The following is a 17291-nucleotide window of genomic DNA, read 5'->3' as shown; positions in this document are numbered from 1 at the left end:
TGAGCAGAAGGAGTGGGTCCTGGCACTGGCGTTTGCCCAAGCTGTCGGCTGGGACTGGGAGTTGCGTGGACTACAGCTCTCAGTATTCCTAACTATTGGCTAATGGGAGTTGCAATCCCACAACGGTGTGAGTTCGGTCCCAGGGCTCCAAGGTTGCCTTCCATGCTTTCGTAGGTCGGGAAAATGAGTCCCCAGCTTTTTGGGGGCATTGGCTTACAGATTGTAAACTGCTTAGAGAGTGCTGAGTTCACTATGAAGCGGTATAGAAATTTAAATGCTATTATTATTATGACTATTATTATTTATAACTTATTATTTTGCCAACAGGTGAAAACCTTCCTCTTCAGACAGACATTCAAACAAAAACAAAACAAACGGCTTCATTTATATACTGCTTCCTACTAAACTAACAGTGTCTAAGTGGTTTACAACTGTAAGCTAATTCAAACAGAATGCTTTTAGAGAACGGTCTGGGTACTATATTGTTTTAAAGTATCTTAAGTATTTTTATCTTTCTAAAGTACTTGATATTTTAGCACTGAATGTGTTTTAATTATTGTGGTAATTTAATCCTATTTTAACATACTGCTTTTGTATGTTTATAACTGTATGGTGTTTTCTAATGTTTTATGCTGCCCTGAGTCCCAGTCTTGGGAGAAGGACGGGATATACATAAATATAATAACAACTAAATAAATATAGTCAACAACAACAACAACATCTCTCCTCCGGCACCACGTTTCAAATGAGTTGGTTTTCTTCCTCTCTGCTTTCTTCACTGTCCAACTTCCACATCCATGCAGAAATCAGAAACACCAGAGCATGCATGACCCTGACATTGCAATTCAGTGATATCTCTTTATGCTTTTGGAGATCTTACGTTGTTCCTTCCCAGCTGCTCTCTTTTTGTTCAGTGACCGAGTCGAGGCATAGACAATTTTGAACGACAGCCTTGATGTCTGTGAGAGTCTGATGGGTTGTGCATATTTCTGCCACATCCTTCGCAGGAGTCTGGGCGCTGTCATTGCCAGCCAGGGTTTGTGGGCCAGGCTTGCAACTTAGCCCTGAGCGAGAACCAAGGAGCCGGAAAGTGGTACAACGTCAGCGACCAGGACCCCAGTTTCCATCCCCGAACGGCTGCCGCTGGGGCTTTCTTGCCCTCCACCGGAGGACTGTACATCTTTGGAGGTAAGGGGTCATTCTGGTATTGCAAGTGGCCCTCTATATTTGCGGCTTTGACTTCTGCAGATTTGGTTATTTGCGGTTTTGAATAATCTGTCCTCTCTAGGAACCTCTAGGTCTCCCAGCGCAACTCTGCCAGGCGTTGACCATAGAGTCACACTGGAGGACCTAGAGATGGCTAGAGAAAACACTTCTCTAGGCATTTGTAGGCCCTCCAGTGCAGTTCTATGGTCAACGTCTGCCAGATGTTTGGCATAGAGTTGCACTGGAGGACCTGAATATTCCTAGAGAGGTGTTCTCTTAGGTAAAAAGAATAGTGGTTTTTTTATTTGTGGTTTTTCCACATTTACGGGGGGGGGGGGGGTCCTTCACCCTTAACCTAAAAACATGGAGGGACCTCTGCATTTTCTTGAGATAGAATCAAAGCTTGGAGGAAATATCTTTGTTGTGTACCTTCAAGTCATTTCCAATTTACAGCGACAATATCATGGGGTTTTCTTGGCAAGTTTCGTCAGAGGGGTTTTGTCATTGCCATCCTCTGAGGCTGAGAGAGTGTGACTTGCCCAAGGTCACTCAGTGGGTTTACATGGCTGAGCCGGGATTCGAACCTTGGTTTCCAGAATCATGGTCCAATGCTCAAACTACTTTGCCACTTTGGCTTTCTGAAAGGGAAGGCTAAATGTCTCACCAAACTACAAATCCCCAAATTCCATTGATGGAGCCAGGGCAGTTAAAGCAGTGTCAAACTGGATTATTTCTGCAGTGCGGATGCAGTGATGGTAAAAAAGTGCACAGCAGTACCTCTTCCTTTTGTTGCTCCCTGAGGCCAAAGTGTCCTCCTCTTCCCAATTTGTGTCTCCAGGTTTGGACCTCAACACTCCCCTGGGAGACCTGGTCTTTTACAACTTCAGCACCAACCTATGGCATCGGCGGGTGCTCAGCCCTTCCCCGGTAAGTACTACGTCTCCCATCATGCATCAAACCCACGGGTGGAAAACGGAGGAGGGTCCCCCCTGCAGACGTCAGTCTTTGTTTTGGGGGTCATCAGGGCAATATGTTTCAAGGTTAGGACATAACTCTTAGACGAGGATGAAAGGTTTGTGGAGAGGCAGGCACTGGCCTTCTTCTGAGGCTGAGAGAGTGTGATTTGCTCAATGTCATAAAGTGGGTTTCCATGGCTGAGTGGGGATTCGAACCCTGACCTCCTGGAGTCCTAATCCAGCCATTAAACTACAATGCTTTTCTTAAGGTTTCCTTGCCCAGATTCTTCAGAGGAGGTTTGCCATGGCCTTCCTCTGAGACTTAAAGAGTGCCACTTGCCTGGGGTCAACCAGTGGGTTTCTATGGCTGAGTGAGGATTCGGATCCTGAACTTCTGGAGTCCTAGTCCAGCACTGAAACCACTGAACCACACTGCCTTTCCTAAGGTTTTTCTTGCCCAGATTCTTCAGAGGTTTGCCATAACCTTCCTCTGAGGCAGAGAGAGTGTGAGTAGTCAGGTCACTCATTGGGTTTCCATGGCCGAGCAAGGATTCGAACCCAGAGTCCTAGATCAACACTCAAACCATTTGGCTCCATTTTGCATTGGCCTTGTTTCCACTCTCTTTCTTTCCTGCCCATAGTCCGCCCGTCATTCCCATTCGGCCGTGGCCTGGGAGGGCATCCTGGTCCTTTTCGGGGGCGAGTTGTCCAGCGGGTTCCTTGCCAGCGACGTCTGGATGTACCTGCCCCGCGAGGGCCAATGGCGGGAGCTGGTGCCCCTCAACGCCACCTGGTTCCCTCCGCCGGCCGGACTGGCCGGACACGCGTCTGCCATAGTGGACGACTGGCTCTACGTCTTCGGAGGTGAGCTTGGTTCGTTCCATTCCAATACACTCTCAGCCCTCTATATCCACCGATTCTTTTATCCACGGATTCAAGCATCCACAGCTTCCAAATATATACATGCAATGGCAGCGTGACACGTGTGTGCACACATTTGCATGGCAACGTGCATTCACCATTATTGAGGAGAACGCGGCAGGGTCATCCATGGATGCTCCAATCCACGGATGGCAAGCCCACAGAAGAAGAGAGCCGACTCTAATCAAAAATATATCATATTGAAAAGAGAAAGATCAAATCCCAATGATGATAACAATGGGTCAGGCAAATAGGTTTAACTCCCTTTCCCCCCAGCAATTTTGGACCGTTGCGTGATGGGAGATTCATCCGGTTTTGCACGCCAAGGCAAACCCCATTTTGCCATTTTATATAATTTGATTTTGATTTTTATACACTTTGATTTTGAAAGAGGAACGGTCCCCAAAGGTGACCAGATGTCCTAACTGCAGAGGAGGACAAAGGGCCACAAAATGCAGGACGCTACAAAACAAAATATTATAACTCAGGCTTCTTAGTCATGCTCAAAATGGAGGACATTCTGCTTACCCAGAAAAACTTGCTGCATCTTATGCTTCGTACCAAATACAGGCCGGACGGCGGTGGATGTCTTCTCCTCCCAGATGTTCCGCTTCCACCTGCGGTCCTGGCGCTGGGAGCTGGTGGTCCCTTCGGGGGGCAAGGCTCCAGCCGCAGCCGGCCACTCCATGGTCTTCCATCCGGCCTCTCGGACGCTCGTGGTTTACGGCGGGCACCGGCCCTCCACTGCCAGGTAGGTACAAAGAGGAAAGGATTGCAGCCTGGTGTGGGTATGTGGGGGGCAGAGGGCATGGAAATGGTGGAATCAGGTATGGGAGAGGATTACGGTGGTCCCCCGTACCCACGGATTCTGCATCCACCGATTCCACCATCAATGGCTTGGAAATAATTTTTTTAACAATTCCAAAAAGCAAACTTTGGTTTCACCGTTTTATATAAGGTATACACCATTTTATTATGTCGTTGTATATAATAGAACTTGATCATCCACAGATTTTGGTGTTGGGGGGATGGGGTCCTGGGACCCAACCTTGACGGATACAAAGGTCCTACTGTAACTGACTGTAATCCTTTCCCGATCCCAGGTTCAGCGTTCGAGTGAACACCACAGACCTCTTCCATGTGGACCTGCGCTACTGGAGCACCTTACGCTCCAAGGATTCGCACCGGGGACCTCGAGAGAGGGCCTTCCACTCCGCCACCGTCATTGGCAACTACATGGTGGTTTATGGTGAGGATGATACGTAATGTGCATCTGGCCAATATATAATCTGCGTGTTTGCTATATATAATATGTAATCTTTCTATAGATATATGCACGCACACATATTTGTAAAGCAATAAAAGGATATTTAAAGTGTATCTAGGCAAATATACAGGCTGCCTGTGTGCTATGTATAATATATAAGAGAGTGATCTATAAAATGCATGTAATAAATCCGTATAATATTTTGCCAAGATCTGTCTGTACAATTTTGCACTTCCTAAATGAAACCCTTTGCACTTCCTAAATGCTTTGAAGAGCCCTCTCCTTCTCCCTTCCAGGTGGCAATGTCCACATCCATTACCACGAGGAGAAATGCTACGAGGACGAGATCTTCTTCTACCACCTGGGCTGCCACCAGTGGGTCTCCCGCCACGAACTGGCCCCACCGATCTCCCATGGTGAGGAGATGCCCCTGGTTTTGGGGGCATCAGATGGGCAAGAGTGGCTTTAGAGTCAGGCCAGGACTTGTGTTTCCTTGAAGACCTCTTCTGGGAGAAGTTTTGCAGTTGCAGCTTCTTCCATCTTAACACTGTCTAAAAGTTTATAAAGCACAATCTGGGAACCTCAAAGAAGCTGCTGGAGACTACAGCTTCCATCATCCCTGGCCATTGGGCATGCTGGCTGGGGCTGATGGGCAACCCAGTCTGGGAATATCTGAAAGGCCACATTCTGCCACCCCAAACCCTCCGTTTGCAAAGAAAAGAGGCTGATTTTGGGTGTAAAAACATAACCAGGCTGACTTCTGTACTTTGGCTTGATATCTCAGTATTAAAAACAGCATGCGTCCAAACCCTCTTGTTACTCCTGACTGGAGTAAACCCATTGAATCATGTGGGCTTCCCATTCCACAGTAGATTCAGTGGGTCTCCTCTACTAAATAATAGGATCCTATAAAGCAGCCGTTGGGAGGCTTCGTCCACTGCTATACCTTCCCCAAAATTTAAAACCTATTTGTCCACCCAAAATGCTACCCAGGACAATTTCACCCAGATAATGTTTGCCATATTTTATGGCCATTTTAGGTCCAGGGAGAGAAGTAAAATGTGGTGAAATTACCCCTTTGGGGGGTGCATTAGAGCAATTTTTTGCAAACAAATTGTTTCCAGAAAACTCTTCAGAAGCTTTTTTGGGACCCTTGAAGGGTCTTTCTGCATCCCTGCGTCAGGTTTTTCCCACCCCTTTTATGTGCATGTTACTTATGTGTTTGATTTTGTTTACACAGTATGTATGAATATGTGTGAGTTGGCTCTGTCTCTTCCTTGGTCAGAGCATGAGGGCAAGGCGCAAGCTCAGGCTCGTGGCCGCTACTCTCACGTGGCCACCGTCATGAATGGGAACGTCCTACTGGTCGCCGGAGGCTACAGTGGTGTGCCACGGGGCGACCTCTTGGCTTACAAAGTGCCCACCTTTGTCTTCCAGGTGCCCTCACAGATGGTAAGCAATTCCATGTCCCTTGCATCCTTATTTTGGCCTCTAAGCACCCCTTTGCCACGTACTTCTAAGCACCCTCCTTGCCCCGTGGATGTTAGCCCACGGACGTTGTGTCTTCCTGCATGCATTCTTCCAAGAGTTTCTCAAGGAAAATCTTTAGGGTTTCTGGGGTGGGAAGGGTCTTTTTCAGTGGGGTCTCTGTGCTCTGAGCAACTTCTCCCTCCTCTCTTCCTCTCCTCAGTACCACCTGGATTACTGCTCCATTTACACCGAGAAGACCACCTGTGCCAAGGATCCAGAGTGCACCTGGTGCATGAGAGGATGCCAGAGCACACAACCCCGCAACATTGTGCGTATTCATATGTGTATGTTTGTGTCCTTTGCAAGGATGGGCAGGTCTGCAAGGAAAGCTCTGGGCTTATGAGGGTGGTGGAACTTCCAGGTTTAAAGGCAGTATGCCTGTTCCCTGGAGAAAGTCGTCATCTTGAAGGAACATTTGACTCTGTCCTTTCTCCTCTCCTCTTAGTGCCCCAGTACTAGCTGCCTGGGCTTGGCTCGCCTCTTAGTGGATTGCCAGTCCTGCCTGGCATTTGGCGGTGCTAATGCCTCCCTGCCCCGTGCCCCAGGACCCTTCGGTTGGTGCGTGCAAAACGAGACCTGCATGCCTCTCTCGGGTAAGTGAGCCAAGCTGCACCGTTCTTCCTGTTGGGGCACGAAGCCCACATTTTAAATGTTACGCTTCTTTAATGCTATGGTGGGGTAATCACTTTGCTATGGTGTGCAATTCACACTCCAACCCCCTTCTGCCATGCAGGAATACATAGAATCCTAGAATTGGAAGGTACCCCTAAGGGCCATCCAACCCAACCCCCTTCTGCCATGCAGGATCTCTCCCTTGGCTTCTGGGTGGGTCTTGAATTCTGGAGCTTATCTGAAGCCACCTTTCCCTCTGAAATTCTCCCTTGGCTTCTCCATCCTCGCCCGTCCCCAGAACATGGCAGCTGCCAAGTGGAGAAGATCTCTGGGACCTATGGCTGGTGGGGGTCTCAGCCCTTCTTCCTCACCTCCTTGGCGCAATGCCAGCGCGACAGCTTCCTGCCCGGACTCCATCTCATCTACTACTACCAGCCGCGCAACGACTCCCAGCCAGATAAGGTAAGCGCGGGGAGTCAGTACAATGAGATTAAGTAAGGTGTAAAGGGTGTGTGTTTGCTTTGGGGATTCTGACATCAAAGACCCTTTTGCTGAGGGTTGCCATATGTCCACCTTTCCCTGGGCATGTCCTCTTTGCAGAGCTAGACGTTTGGGCTGGGTGGAGATAAATAAAATGTTGTTATTAATAATTGGATGTTATTTTGTGCTGCAAGGGAATTTTTCACTGTTGTGCTGCTGGTAGGAGGGATAATGGATTTTATTTTATATTGTTGTATGTTACTTTTATTATATGCTGCTTCATTCCTGACGGAGAGGTGGGCTATAAATATTATTATTATTATTATTATTATTATTATTATTGTTTAAACTTCTGGTTTTCTTACAAAGTCCAGTTGGGAGGAAATGGGTTGCATTGCTCAGAGGAGGAGAAGGGAGAGAGACATGCCAGGTTAAAGCAGGGCGAAGGAAGCCCCTGAAGGGAGCCCCAAAACATCCCCTTAGCCCCCTAAAAATCTTACTCAGGTGCATTCAAAATGCATATGAACAACAAAGATTCAACCCAGGTTCTACTGGGATTATTTTCATCCTCCATATAACCCCTGGGATGATAGGCCCCTAGTTCCCTGGTCTAAGCAATGGAGGGGGGGGTCTTCCTCGCAGGGCTGTTCGGTGGTGGCCCCAGACCTCTTCCGCCGTACCCCACCTTCAGCTCTGCAGGATTCACATCTGACCCATGTGTCCCTGCCATAGCTCTCCATCATCCAGAACAGCAACATCAACATCAGTCCCACCACGGAGGTGGACATCTCAGTGGTCTTCAAGGGCTTCATCCACCCATTGGTCAGCGGTCCAGGGCCGGCCGAAGACATCTCCATCTGGGCACGCATCCAACGCCTCTTTGTGACTGCAAAGTTGGCCCGGGCCTCGGGTTCGTTGGAGCTGGTAAGGGCTGGGAAGGACCACTGGGTTGTTGGTGAGCTATTGTTGGTGGCCATACTGGCGCTGAGACTGGGAGCTTCATGGTAGGGAAATTCTATTGGGGCAATGTCATCTGTGGAGACCAAAATGCCACAAGGGTTGCATTGTAACTGGAGAAGCCTACTCCAATTTTGCTAGCGGTTTAATAAAAAGGTTGTCAAAATTGCCATCGCTTGGAAATCTGGAGTGTGAATTTTACCTATCGAAACAAAGTCTATAGGTAGCCTAAAATACCATCAGAGAACTGTTGTCGAGTCTCCCTTATCTGGAATTCTGAAATCCAAAATACTCCAAAATAGTCTGTATACGTGACTGAGATACTTTTGCTTATGATAGATATCCACAAAGTTTGCTTCATGCTCAAAATTATTTAAAATATTGTGTAAAATTGCCTTCAGTCTGTGGACATAAGGTGTTTATGAAACATCAGTCTCATTGGGTCCCATCCCCAGGATACTTTATTACATATATGTGCAAATATTCCAAAATCTTTAAAAAATCCAAAACGCTTTTGAACCCCGGCATTTCAGATAAGGTATATATAAAAGATATATGAATTTTCCCTTTAGACTTGGGTCAAATCTCCAAGATATTCCAAAATCCAAAACATATCTGTTCCCAAGCATTTCTAAGGTGATATGAAACATACATGAATTTTTCTGTTTAGACTTGTGTCCCGTCTCCAAGATACATCATTATGTATATGTGCAAATATTCCAAAACCCCCAACACTTCTGTTCCCAAGAAATAAGGGAGATTCAACCTGTATTCCAAATGTATTAAATGCCAGCCTAGCAAAATGTCCCATATCCTGGATAGTTGGTCTCTAAATGTCTTGTAGCATTCATGTAAATAAATGCAAGTTTACCAACATAAATAAAACTCTGTGGCTGGAAATGTACGTCGCGTAGGTAAGGCTAACACGTTGCAGCGCCTTTTGTTTGCAGAAGGGCTCAGTTTGCTGAAGGAGGGTTTTACTTCCTAAAATAGTAATAACTTTGCAAATGGGGTCTCCTGGTTTCCCTGCCTTGCCTTCCAGGAGGAGGTGGGCCGCTGGGCCGTTTACCAGGAGAAGGAGAAGCGGCTGCTTCAGCGCCCGGGGGGCGAACGCCTTTTCCCCAACACCGAAAGGGGGAAGAAATACATGGTGCTGGTCGAAGGCTACCTCAACCACTCCGGCAATGGACAGTCGAGCGAACTGGCCCTCACCTGGGACCGGACGGGGGTCCCGGGGGGCAGCGTGAGTACCCTTTGGACCACGGAGGGCATTTCGGGCCCTGGAATCAAACCCTAGCGGATACCAAGGGATCACTGTAAATCATCATCATCATCATACCCCATTGTATATAATGGGATTTGATCATCCATGGATTTTGGTATCCATGCGGGGTCCTGGAACCAAACCCCAGCGGATACCAAGAGCCCACTATATTCAATAAAAATTATATTTTTTAAAAAAGGAACTGGTTGAGGGAGATGCTGTGGATGATGGGATATCCTGATTTCTTACCCTTCTCTCCCTTCTTCCAGGAGATTTCCTACTTTTTCCTGGAACCGTACCGCTCAGAGATGTGCGCCATGTACCGTTCCTGCCTCGCTTGCCTTGCAGACCAGGGCTGCGGCTGGTGCCCACTTAGTGCCACTTGCCACCGGCGTCTGGCCAACAAAGAGGACGCCGGACCCTGCGGGGCAGGCAGTGTGCGCCTCATCCTGACCCCGGGTAACTGCATCTTGTGTGAGGACTACCGAGATTGCCATGCCTGCAGCAAGGTGTGTATGTGTGTGTTCGTGTTTGTGAGTCTGCATTACGGTCTGAGAAGGGTGTGCAACCAGTCCAGCAGTTGGCAGGACCATTGCATTTAAGCCACCTGGGCGGGCAAGGCACCCATAGAAAAGTGGCAGACCAAGTGACCCAGGGAATGCGGACACAGAAAATAAAAAGAGAAGTTTGAGGTCTGGATGATTTTCAGCATCTCATTCTCTGCAATGACAGAAATCTGGAGAAAGCAGGAAAAATTTATTTGAGGATGCAAAAATTATTTGCAGAAGCCTGGGCAAAAGCCTTATTCCCAGATCCCATAGTTACATCCCTGCCTTTTTGAGAGAGGAAGGAAAGACAAAGTTCTTTTCTTAAAAATCCAGTAGGATTCTTTGAAACAAAAAGAAGGGCTTGGGTGGGAGGAAGATGAAGAAAAAGAAGGGGAAAGATCATGGATGTGGGCTAGGCATACATATTTCTTTAAGCTAAATATGTGTCCAAAATGACAGTTTCTTGGAGTTGGCCACCTACAAAATGCACAAACGAAATTAGCCACAGAAGTGGGGAGCGTTTGTAGATGGCCTCCTGTGCATCTTTGCTATTTGCAACACGCTCGGCTGGATCCGCTCCTTACTGCCATGTGCGTGCCTCTATCTCGGCTCCAGGATCCGTTCTGCGAGTGGCAAGTGAACAGCAGCAAGAAGGGGGATTTCCTCTGCAGCCGCCGAGGCCGCCAGCCCAGCGCCATCCGGTCGCCCAAGGACTGCCCCAAGCTCTGCAACCAGTGAGTGTCCCCAGGGTCCTGCGAGGTTGCGGGTTCAGGTTGTGATGGAAAGAGGCGTCTGCGGCACTTCGCAGCAAAACGACAGGGTTGATGTCAGTCAGATGGATTTAAACCAATGGCACCCAGACTTTGGTCCTTCACATGTTTTGGTCTTCAGCTTCTAGAACCCCCAGCTGGCTTGGCCAACTGTTGGGAATTCTGGGAGATGAAGTCCAAAACATCTGTGTGACTAAAGTTTGGGAATCACTGACAGTGTATGCCAAATTGATCTGAGCCATGATGTAAACCGGAATTAAACTATGATGTAAACCAAAGTGATTTAAACCAGAATGTTAATTAAACTGATTTAGCATGTTCTGCAGAGTTTTGCTTCTTCTCCTTCCCTTTTGCAGACGGACCTCATGCTCCGAATGCCTCTCCAACTCCAGCCAATGCGCCTGGTGCCAGTCCACACGCAGCTGCTTCTTCTTTGCTGCTTACCTGGCCAAGTATCCGTATGGGGATTGCCGTGGGTGGTATGACAGGTAAGCCAAGGAAGCTGCAGATGATCTTTGAAGGAGGAAGCAACCACAAGCTTCCTTCACACTTCTGCATTTTGGAAGGGGGCGAAAATATGCATTTTGACCATGCTCAGAGGAACTCTTCTGTCCAACCAAGCAGCAGCATGAGGGAGTGAGAGAGGGCAGCAAAAAAGGCAGGGGGAGGTCTTTAGTTTCTGCAAGGATTTATAGATCCAGGGGTGGTAGTGTTGGCCATGTAGCAAAGTACAAGAACATCCAAAACCCATAAAACAGTGATGCCTTTATGGGGCCAACCAAAATGCACAAAATGCGTGTTGCAAGCTTGCCAGCTGACCTCCTCTGTGTCTCCTTTTCCTCCTGGCCCAGCGTCCATTCGGTCCCCCAATGTCTGGACTGCACCCGGTTCAACACTTGCCGTGAGTGTCTGCAAAACTTCGAGTGTGGTTGGTGTGGGAACTCGGACAACCCTACTCTGGGCAGGTAAGGCTTGTGTTTTGAGGCTGTGGTTCTTTTTCCAGATGTGTAGCAGAGAAACAGGAGGCAGTGCTGAAAATCTCTCAAACTTAGTTTTGCATTAATAATTTGAACTCCAAGTTGCAAGCTCTTTTGATTTTACAGTTGCATTGCAAAGGAGGAAATGCCAGACTTCTGTTTTCACCTTTTTGGAAAAGGTTGCCCATCATTTTCCAAACACAGGCTCCTGTTGTTTTATGGGAGAAGAATAAACCCAGAAAGCACATTTTCTTCCCCAAAGCAACACGGATTGAATTGCATGGATTGAGTTGCTCTCTGTGGGAAAGAGATTTTTGCAGACATATATGCCTCTTGATGGGAAGGAAGTTGGCAACCCTGGTTGCCATTGCAAGGTGACCGATGTCTCTCTTGCTCCCTGTCCAGGTGCCTTCCTGGGGATTTCTCTGGCTTGAACACTTTCCTGAATTGCTCAGTGGCCCTTTGGGAGACGCATGGCCTGCCTCCCACCCACCCGGCCCAGTGGTCCTACGGCCAGTGCCCCGATGTGGACGAGTGCCGCCTGGGCCTGGCCAACTGCCACCCCTTTGCCAGCTGCAAGAATACCCCAGACACCTTCGAATGCCATTGCAACCGGGGCTACGCCGGAGACGGTGTGGCCTATTGCAACCAGACGTAAGTAAAAAGAGGACAAAGAGGAAATTCTCTTCCTCCCCATGGCAGGCAAAATGAGTGTTTATCCATCAACTCCTATCTTTGAAACTCCTTTTTGCAAAGTCTTTTTGTGCCTACCTAATCCCCACTTTTCTTGCTTATCCTCTGCCTAGGTGGAGCCCTTTTTAGCAGCATCAGCATTGCTAGGAGGGTGAAGGGGGTCTGGAAAGAAAGAGACTTTGGTGTTGGCATGCCTGTAGTAAACACTGCAATAAAGCCTGAGCTGTGAAGGAGTGGTATTCAGTCCTAGCTAAACTAGTGGTCCCCAAACTTTTTCAGTCTGCCACCCTCTTTCCTCTTCGCTGACAACCCTAGCACCCTCGCATCTATGTTCAATGTTACGACAGTTGGCTGGTCAGCCAACTGACCAACGTAATTGGGTCCCCCTGACTGACTGCTCCGTGGCCTTTCTCTCACAACTGCCCACTTCCAGCTGCTACGACGAATGCGCCCACGGCGAGTGCAGCGGTGCCCCCAACTTCACCTGCTTGTGCGATTTAGGATGGACCACAGAGGTGGTCACGGGGGCCACCCCTCCGCCCAGCGGGGTCCAGTGCAATGTGGACTGCGGGTGCCACTTCCACAGCAGCTGCACGCTCAGCGGGCCTGGCGTTTGCGATGAGTGCCAAAGTGAGTCCTCCGACATTACTCCTCTCCTGGTTTGTTTGCGAAGCTACCATAAATAGTGGGCCTTTGGTATCCGCTGGTTTTGGTTCCAGGACCCCCGTGGATAACAAAATCTGTCCTATTAAACACAATGGCTTAGTAAAATGGGTGCCCCTATTTATGAATGCTTGCTTTTTAGAATTTATTTTCAAACTGTGGATGCTTGAGTCTATGGATTAAAAATCAGCGGATACGGAGGGTTGACTCTATACTCAACTGTAAGTTGACCTCTTATAAGTTGAAGGCAGGTTTTGGGGCCAAAACTATGGATTTTGATGTGATCCGTGGATAGGCTGAGGACAAAACTTAGGGGCATGCAACAAAGGATGTAAAGGATGAAATGAAGGAACACGATGCCAAAGAATTTACAAAATCCCAGCAGGCATAAATGTTTCTGCTTACTCTAAAGGCTGAATGGATAAGGAGGAAACTACCCCATCCCTATTTGCTATGGCTGCATTTTCTCTCTGATGCTTTTTATTCTGTTTGTTTCCTGCCAGACTGGACGCATGGTGACCGCTGCCACCTTTGCCGCCCGGGCAGTTATGGCAACGCCACTGACCCAAGTGGCTGCCAGGAGTGCGCTTGCAATGGCCACGGCTTGGAGGAGATGGGCTTCTGCCATGGGACCACGGGGGCCTGCTACTGCGGCCCACCCACGGAGGGGACCCATTGTGAGCGCTGCGCCCCAGGATACTATGGGGATCCCAGGTGAGCAAGCTGGAACAGGCGGCTTGGGCTGTGTCGCATGCCGCAAATTGTAATAATGGAGGTGAGTCAGCATGATGTAGTGGTTTGAGCATTGGACTCAGACTCTGGAGACCAAGGTTCAAAGCCCAGTTCAGCCATAGAAACCCACTGGGTCCAATCTTCCTGAGGGTTGTTTCCTCCTCCAGAAACAAAGGCGTCTGCTATCAGGAATGCCTTGGGCGGTCCTTGCTGGCCAACCTTTCCGCCTCTTCCTCGCTGAGCTCCCAAAGGGCTGGGGGACCCCCACTTGGCGGGCTGTCCTACTGCGTCTGGGTGTTGTCGACCGGAGATGGCGTGCAGCCCTGCCAGCCGGACCAGACCTGCCCCACCATCACCCTCACGATCCAGCCTGACACCCTTTGTATGGTGAGCATGGGGCTCTGGGTGGGTGGGGGTCTATGGGGACGGACGGATGGATGGACCCCAGACTTGGTTCTGAAGACCAATGATGTCTGAAAACCAGAAGAAATATATAGCTAATGCATATGTGTTAGTTGTATTTGTAGTTTTGCAAGGACCTTAGTGTTCTTTGCCAAAGTGCTGGTGCCTCACCAAACTACAAATCCCAGGATTCTGTAGCATGCAGCCACGGCAGAGAAAGTGGGGCCAAACTGCATTATTTCTACAGTGTAGATGCACCCAGAGAAAGCTAAATGTCTCACAAAATTACAAATCCCAGGGTTCCGTGGGATGGAGCCATGGCAGTTAAAGTGGCGCCAAATTGCATTATTTATGCTGTATAGTTGCACCTTGAGGATGGGGCAAAAATGAGAAACTCTTGTTAAAGGGCAAAAGTGTGAATCTGTTATTGTTAGCCTTGTTTGGTCTCTCTGTAGAACAACTACGTCTATGTTTTTGATGGCTTACCTGACTTTCTGGACACGGGCCTGATCCAGCTGGACCGCACTCTGATCGGGGCCTTCTGCGGTCAAGGCTGGAGCCGTCCCATGACGGTGGAAGCCATATCAGGTAGGAAGAACAAGCAGGGTTTCAAAGGAGGTGGAGAAAATGGGAGATGACCCTAATCCATTGGCATGTCTGGCTGGTCAGGAATGGTCCAGCTCAGAAGGACAGAAACAAGTTGGAGCAAGGTCAGAGAAGGGCAACAAAGATGGTAGGAGGGATGGAGAACAAAACGAAGGAGGCATGGTTGAAGTGGATGGGCATGGTCCACTTGGTCAAGAGAAGACGTAGGAATGGTGTGGTGGCCTGCTTTAAATATCTCAGGGGCTGCCCAGAGAGAAGGTCTGTAAGTAGGACCAGGTTTCGTGGATTGACAGGCGGGTAGATCTTGACTGAACATCAGAAGGAACGTTTCTGCTCTAACAGGCTTTCAAATATTGACCGCAAGGGCTTTTAAAAGGTTGCTGCTCTATTGACTTTGTATTTTGCTTCAATTTTTCTGAGTATCTTAATTGCCTTCCAGAGATATCTTTTTACATTTGGTGCTTTCGCCAGCATTTCTTCTTGTTTTTGAGTATGGATTCTCTCCTTGCCTCGTCTTTGCAGGCCTGCTGGTCATTTACTACGAGGCCAACTCCAGCGAGGCGTCCGGCTTCAACGCCACTTACACAGTCCACCGGTGCCGCCCCAGCTGCCAACCCAACCAGGAGTGCCAGGAGGGCCGCTGCGTCTGCCGGGTGGGCTACACGGGGCCCAGCTGCCAGTACCAGACCTGTCCGGGCAACTGTACGGCCCACGCTGGACAAGGGACGTGCAACAGGGTAGGCGCAGCTGTGCGCATGTCCCTATCTGCCTGCATCCCTGTGATAATGTTGTTTGTGCATCAGGGTCACCCGCTGCGGTCACGCATGGTGTCACCCCCCCCCATTGACCTCCTCCCATTTTACACCGCACAGAATCCTAATGTTTTTTGCACTAATGTAAATTGTAATTCCCGTATGCCACTGAACGTAATGCTAATAGTTGTGCTATAAACAACTAGCAAAAGTATACTCTTCAAATTACAATATCATATGCACAACCTAAATTCATTTAAAGCCCTCCTTATCCATGGATTTTTTTTTATCCACAGATTCAAGCATCCACGGCTTGAAAATACTTTTAAAATATACAAATTCCCATAGGCAAACTTTGATTTTGCCCTTTGATATAAGGGACACAATTTTATTCTGCCATTATATTTAATGAGACTTGAGCATCCATGAATTTTGGTATCCACAGAGGGATCATGGAACCAAACCCCAGCAGATAAGAAGGGCCCACTGTACATATATATAGTGAAGCTTGGTTAAAATGTGATGTTTTTAAAGAATTTTTAAAATATATATATATATTTAAAAATTACTTTTTTTCAAATTTTGAAATGTGAAATTTTAATTTTAAAAAATTCTAGAACTTTCCTTTCTCCTAACTCCCACCGTCTCTTAAAGCATTTTAAAGGGAAGCAGATGAATGCCACAGCCTGTTTTTGCCAGAGGTTAGGAGTTTGAGGAACAGTGGTGTCACTCCCCCCCCCCCCTGCCCAATTTAGGTTGTCACCTGGTGCGGGCCATACCCCCCCCCCCGCACCCCCTTAGTGGTTGTGCATTATCTTGTGGCCAAGGTGCAAGGAGGTTCATTTACTATTTTAGGTGGCAGGGGCTCACATAGGGACAGGGATGATGCTCCTTTGCCTGCCAAGCTTCTTGCAAGCTGCACAGATGCTAAAACATCTGGAACCTTGGATGGTCAGGGGCAAGAAATGTTTCCTCTTCCTCCTCCCAGAGCCTTGGCCTCTGCGTCTGCAGCGAGCGTTTTGCTGGCGTGGATTGCTCCGTGCCACTGGACGCGGGCAAGATTGTGTGGGAGACCTTGATTGACACCCAGCTGACCGCCGTAAGTGACCTCCACTGCCCATGCCCCCCAAGTATCTTCTGGTGGAGATGGACAGGGCATGAGACCCACAACACGACACCTTTTGGGGCCTGATGGCTTCCAGAGTGTGCTTTGTGGGTTTCAGAGGGAGTCAGAGAGCCAGCATAGTATTGTGCTCTGGGTGTTGTGTTCCTTTTGTGACTCATGGTGACCCTAATTTATTTAATTTAATTTGTTTTATTTATATACCGCTATTCCAAAGATCATAGCGGTGAACAGCAAGTAAGCTAATTAGCAAGTAAGCTAATTTGCCCCCAACAGTCTGGGTACTCATTTTAGCGACCTCGGAAGGATGCAAGCCTGAGTCGAGCTTGGGCCCTTTTGCTGGTCTTTAACTTGCAACCTTGTGGTTTTGAGTGAATGGCTGCAGTACAGGCATTTAACCACTGCACCACCAGGGCTCCAGGGCTAAAGCAAACCTATTGTGGGGTTTTGTTGGCAAGATGTGTTCAGAGAGAGGTTTGCCTTTGCCTTCCCCTGAGGCTGAGAGTATGTGACTTGTCCAGTGGGTTTCATGGCGGAGCAGGGATTTGAACTCTGGTCTTACAGTGTTTGGGCTTTCAAATCCAGCACTCAAATCTCTATGCTGTTGTTGATTCTCATTGGCCAGATTTTTTTTCAAAGGAGGTTATACTTTTGGAACCTAAATTCCCATAATCCCCCAGTGGCTAGAGGATTCTGGGAGTCATAGTCCCCCTAAAAAGAGTAACTTTGGAAGGCCAGCCTTTGGGGCTGGTGCAAGTGGCACATGCTGGTGGGAAGTCTGACTGTTGTTCATCTCGAGGTATTTTTAAAAAAATGTTTTATCATTAACAGC

General features: G+C 48.3%; 1 protein-coding gene across 1 annotated transcript in view; it reads left to right on the top strand.

Moving 5' to 3' along the window:
• MEGF8 (multiple EGF like domains 8) overlaps positions 1-17291 on the top strand; it is a 34491-nt gene that overhangs the window by 3515 nt on the left and 13685 nt on the right. Inside the window, exons 5-27 of the mRNA XM_089478124.1 lie at positions 1008-1188; positions 2045-2133; positions 2804-3026; positions 3654-3834; positions 4187-4332; positions 4647-4766; positions 5636-5802; positions 6041-6148; positions 6326-6473; positions 6791-6954; positions 7705-7896; positions 8972-9172; positions 9463-9702; positions 10357-10475; positions 10868-10999; positions 11363-11476; positions 11894-12142; positions 12615-12811; positions 13348-13558; positions 13744-13963; positions 14434-14566; positions 15107-15321; positions 16325-16435. Coding sequence (XP_089334250.1) covers positions 1008-1188; positions 2045-2133; positions 2804-3026; positions 3654-3834; positions 4187-4332; positions 4647-4766; positions 5636-5802; positions 6041-6148; positions 6326-6473; positions 6791-6954; positions 7705-7896; positions 8972-9172; positions 9463-9702; positions 10357-10475; positions 10868-10999; positions 11363-11476; positions 11894-12142; positions 12615-12811; positions 13348-13558; positions 13744-13963; positions 14434-14566; positions 15107-15321; positions 16325-16435 — 3861 coding nt within the window. The remainder of the gene's footprint in view (positions 1-1007; positions 1189-2044; positions 2134-2803; positions 3027-3653; positions 3835-4186; positions 4333-4646; positions 4767-5635; positions 5803-6040; positions 6149-6325; positions 6474-6790; positions 6955-7704; positions 7897-8971; positions 9173-9462; positions 9703-10356; positions 10476-10867; positions 11000-11362; positions 11477-11893; positions 12143-12614; positions 12812-13347; positions 13559-13743; positions 13964-14433; positions 14567-15106; positions 15322-16324; positions 16436-17291) is intronic.

The sequence above is a fragment of the Sceloporus occidentalis genome, unplaced genomic scaffold (assembly GCF_023333645.1).
Source record: "Sceloporus occidentalis isolate IW3139 unplaced genomic scaffold, rSceOcc1.0.p SCAF_13, whole genome shotgun sequence".
NCBI classification, from domain to species: Eukaryota; Metazoa; Chordata; class Lepidosauria; order Squamata; family Phrynosomatidae; genus Sceloporus; species Sceloporus occidentalis.
The sequence above is the reverse complement of the archived record's forward strand: the minus strand, read 5'-3'. Positions and strand labels throughout refer to the sequence as shown.